Genomic DNA, 3522 nt, shown 5'->3' with positions numbered 1-3522 from the left:
ATATAATTTTCTCTTTAATAAAACAAAAAATCAATGTTAAATTTTGATCGAAGTGCAAAATTTATTATCAACTTGCGTGCTTTATATTAAATGCATTTCCTGACCTCTCTGCGAATGTAATTTCCAAGGCACAATGACTGAGCTTTAATTATGTGCTCAATTATGTCTCGTATCTAAAAAAAAAAAAAGAAAAAAGGAATTTTTATTTAAACGAAACTAAAAGTTTTCGATATGTACATATCGTCGCGTAAATTACTACTTAAGTCAAAGTTGCGCTTCGAACGGAAATATTTTATGTACGAGAATTTTTCGTCGAAATAAATTTAAATTGAAATTTGTTCTTTTATAAATATTCTTTTGTGTACAACAGGAGCGTGAGAACCAATCGAATTTGATATATCACAAGAAAATTTATTCCGTTAGATTCGTTAGATTTAATCCAATAATCACACAAAGTTGGACGTCTTGTTGCGAGAAGAGCGCGAAGATGGCGCGCGCGCAATATGCGCGCGAAACAGTGATCGCGTGCATGGTAGTGTGATGATTGAATGCGTTTGGTAAGAGTATAAAAAAAGTTGATAAATTTTAAACAATACTGTGTCACTTCTTGTTGTGTCACGTTTTGCATTGCTGGTGTCGTATTGCATCGTGTTAAAAACATGGCGGTGCAACCCAATCAACAATTTAGCATGGGTATGTGCTAAATACCGAATTAACCAACATCTTGTTTGGCAAATTTGTTTACGCACATATACACAGTAATTTTTTTTTAATTTCAGATCCCCCTACGCAACAAAGTTTTGTCAGATTTTTAAAAAATCTTCCAGAGGTAAGATCACACAAAATATGTTTTTTACGTATTAGATATTTATAAATGTACATATATTGCATAATATAATTTTAATTATACTTAATTGTAGTTACACTTAATTTTATAATCTGTGGTAAATAATTAAATGATTTTTTATGGTTTATTTTATTTAATTTATATCTGTTGCATTTTTATCAACAACTGTTGATAAATTGATTGTTACTTCAGATTTTTGTTTGTTTTCTGCACTTAGTATAATGATTATTTGCAAACATTTTTAGATGTTATCTTGAATTAAGGAAAGAGTTAAAAATTTTGTAATACAAAATATATCTAATTTATTTCTTTATTATAATAACGTCTTTTAACAAAATGTTACAAAATCAGTTAATGTAAAAATGTAATAATTACAGTTTCAGTAAATTCTTTGTTTTTCTATATTTGACATAGATAAATGATATTGTATGAGAGAAATAGGTGTCATATTTTGAACAGACAGAATAATATAAGTAATCACATATGAAACACATGAAAATCTAAGTGCTTATATGTACAGAAATCATGATGGGTCAAGCTATTATTAGAAAAACATTTTTTATTTACATAAAAAGTAAAAAATGTGACTTAGCTTTATATTAATTATATTTCTTATAATACTAATTAGAATAATTCTATTCGAGTTAGCTCATATGTTGCAATTATATGTTTTATTCTTGATTCCTTGATTTCCTCTTTTTACTTGTTGGTAACTGCAAATGTACATATGTGTTGTTTATAAAATGATCTCAATTCAGTTCATCTATTAATTTGTATAAAAATATTCTGTTGCATAAAGTCGCTAAACAAACCTAATGTAACTTTCAACCAAAGATTTCCTTAGCTTTTTCTTTAGCTTTGCCATATGTGACAGTTAGTCTCCTGCCAAGCTTGTTCCAGAAAGATCCTGTTGTAGTTTCTGTTATAGGTGTTGTAGTTTCCACTACCGGTGTAGTTGTGTCAATAGGTTTTGGTGTGTTCTCTGTAGACATTGTATGCGCCACTACCCAAGGTATCATCTCCCTTGGTTTCTCTCTAATGTCCCAAGGATCGTCAATGTATATAGGTGGCAAAGTAGCACTAGGATTTATTGTAACTTTGCTGTAGGTATCATCAGTATGTGACGGGTCATATGGTCCTCCACCGAATGCTTGTAAAATTCGCGGTTCTATTTGAGGTTCTTCAGTTTGTCCTGCAACTTGCACCCGTTGTTTTTCCAATTCTGTAGTTCGCTGTGAATTCTGCAGAGGAATCACTCTTGCCGGAATTTCCTCGGAATTTTGATTGAACTGATTCTCAGAGTGAGATGTTTCGATTTGTTGAGAAGATCCTAACTGCTGGTTCTGTTCAAATACATGTTTGTCTTGCGTTTCCTGTTGACTAAAATCAAATTGGTTTGACTGTTGTTGTGTTTCTTGCGTATGTTGCGATGTAGGGTTGATATTAGGACCATAATAAGTGCCCTCAACATTAATTAGATCACTGGGATGATACGTATAATGCCATTGCAAGCCTACCGAAGCATCGTTCGACTTATGTATCCAGTGCAAACGATCTAAGTTCTCTTCTCCATTGTTATACACGCTGGTTCCTGGATTATGCGAATATACAACCTGTGATCTACGATAATCAGATGTAGAAGTTCCTTCAGGAGTATCTATATCAGGCTCCGAATGTACTTCAATGGGTACTTTCAATTTATAAGTGTTATCGATATTTGTATCTTTTTCTGATGGAATGTAAGCATGTTGATGATATCGTGGTCTTGGTTTCGGTTTTGGTGCCGGTTTTGGTGCTGATTGGTGATCAGTTTGTTGAGTAAAATCTCGATCAAAATCCGTTTGCTGCGACATTTGTTCTAATTGCCATTGGTCTGATGGTTCGTTGGTGTGAGATGGGCGTCGATGTGGAAGAATATTTGCATTCCAATCAGTTTGTTGAGAAAATTGCCCCATATGTTGTGTATTATATTCCGACCAGCTAGGCCTTTGTTGATGTTCTTGTGACTGATGATGTCCCGATGTTTGTTGAGTAAAATCATCGAATCCTCCTGTTTGTTGAGTCAAATCTTCATTTTCCTGCTGAGTCAAGTCTTCGATTTCTGGTCGACCAAATTCTATATGTCCCATTGTTTGTTGTGTAAAATCGTTATCAAATTGCTTATTTTTCTGTGTAAAGTCTTCTAAGTGCTGATTACCAACAGAATGTTGTCCAAATTCAAGTTGACCTTCTGTTTGTTGCGTAAATTGTTCATCACTGTTCTGTGTCAAGTCTTCCAATTGGTGTTCACCAACTGTTTGCTGACCGAACGTCAGTTTACCACTCGTTTGTTGTGTGAAATAATTCGATCCTTGTGTTTGCTCAGCAAATTGTTCATTTTGCTGTGTTAAGTCTTCTAAATGTTGATTACTGTGATGTCCGATTTCAACCTTATCTACAGTTTGTTGTGCCAAACTGTTGGATCGCGGTGTTCTTTGTTCGAGTTTTTCAATATGCTGCAATACTTTCCCTGATTGTTGATCATCACTTTGCTGTCCAAATTCCAGTTGACCTTCGGTCTGTTGCGTGAAGTCTTCTAATTGATGTTTATCCATGGTTTGCTGACCGAACTCAAGTTTACCGCTCGTTTGTTGCGTAAAATCATCATGAGATCCTTGTGTTTGTTGCGTAAACTG

General features: G+C 33.8%; 2 protein-coding genes across 2 annotated transcripts in view; one reads left to right on the top strand and one right to left on the bottom strand.

Moving 5' to 3' along the window:
• The window catches only part of LOC109856928 (DNA mismatch repair protein Msh2), a 13430-nt gene continuing 9908 nt past the window's right edge, over nt 1-3522 (top strand). The window contains exons 1-2 of the mRNA XM_020432701.1: nt 1-693; nt 780-829. Of these exons, the coding sequence (XP_020288290.1) occupies nt 660-693; nt 780-829 (84 nt within the window). The 5' untranslated portion in view covers nt 1-659. The remainder of the gene's footprint in view (nt 694-779; nt 830-3522) is intronic.
• On the bottom strand, nt 1211-3516 carry LOC109856929. The gene is made up of 2 exons (XM_020432702.1): nt 1660-3516; nt 1211-1560 (listed from the first exon to the last, which is right to left on the bottom strand). The coding sequence occupies exon 1, from the start codon at nt 3439-3441 to the stop codon at nt 1672-1674; it is 1770 nt and encodes a 589-aa protein (XP_020288291.1). The 5' UTR covers nt 3442-3516; the 3' UTR covers nt 1211-1560; nt 1660-1671.

The sequence above is a fragment of the Pseudomyrmex gracilis genome, unplaced genomic scaffold (genome assembly GCF_002006095.1).
Source record: "Pseudomyrmex gracilis isolate BER0280 unplaced genomic scaffold, ASM200609v1 scaffold_138, whole genome shotgun sequence".
Taxonomy (NCBI): Eukaryota; Metazoa; Arthropoda; class Insecta; order Hymenoptera; family Formicidae; genus Pseudomyrmex; species Pseudomyrmex gracilis.
The sequence above is the reverse complement of the archived record's forward strand: the minus strand, read 5'-3'. Positions and strand labels throughout refer to the sequence as shown.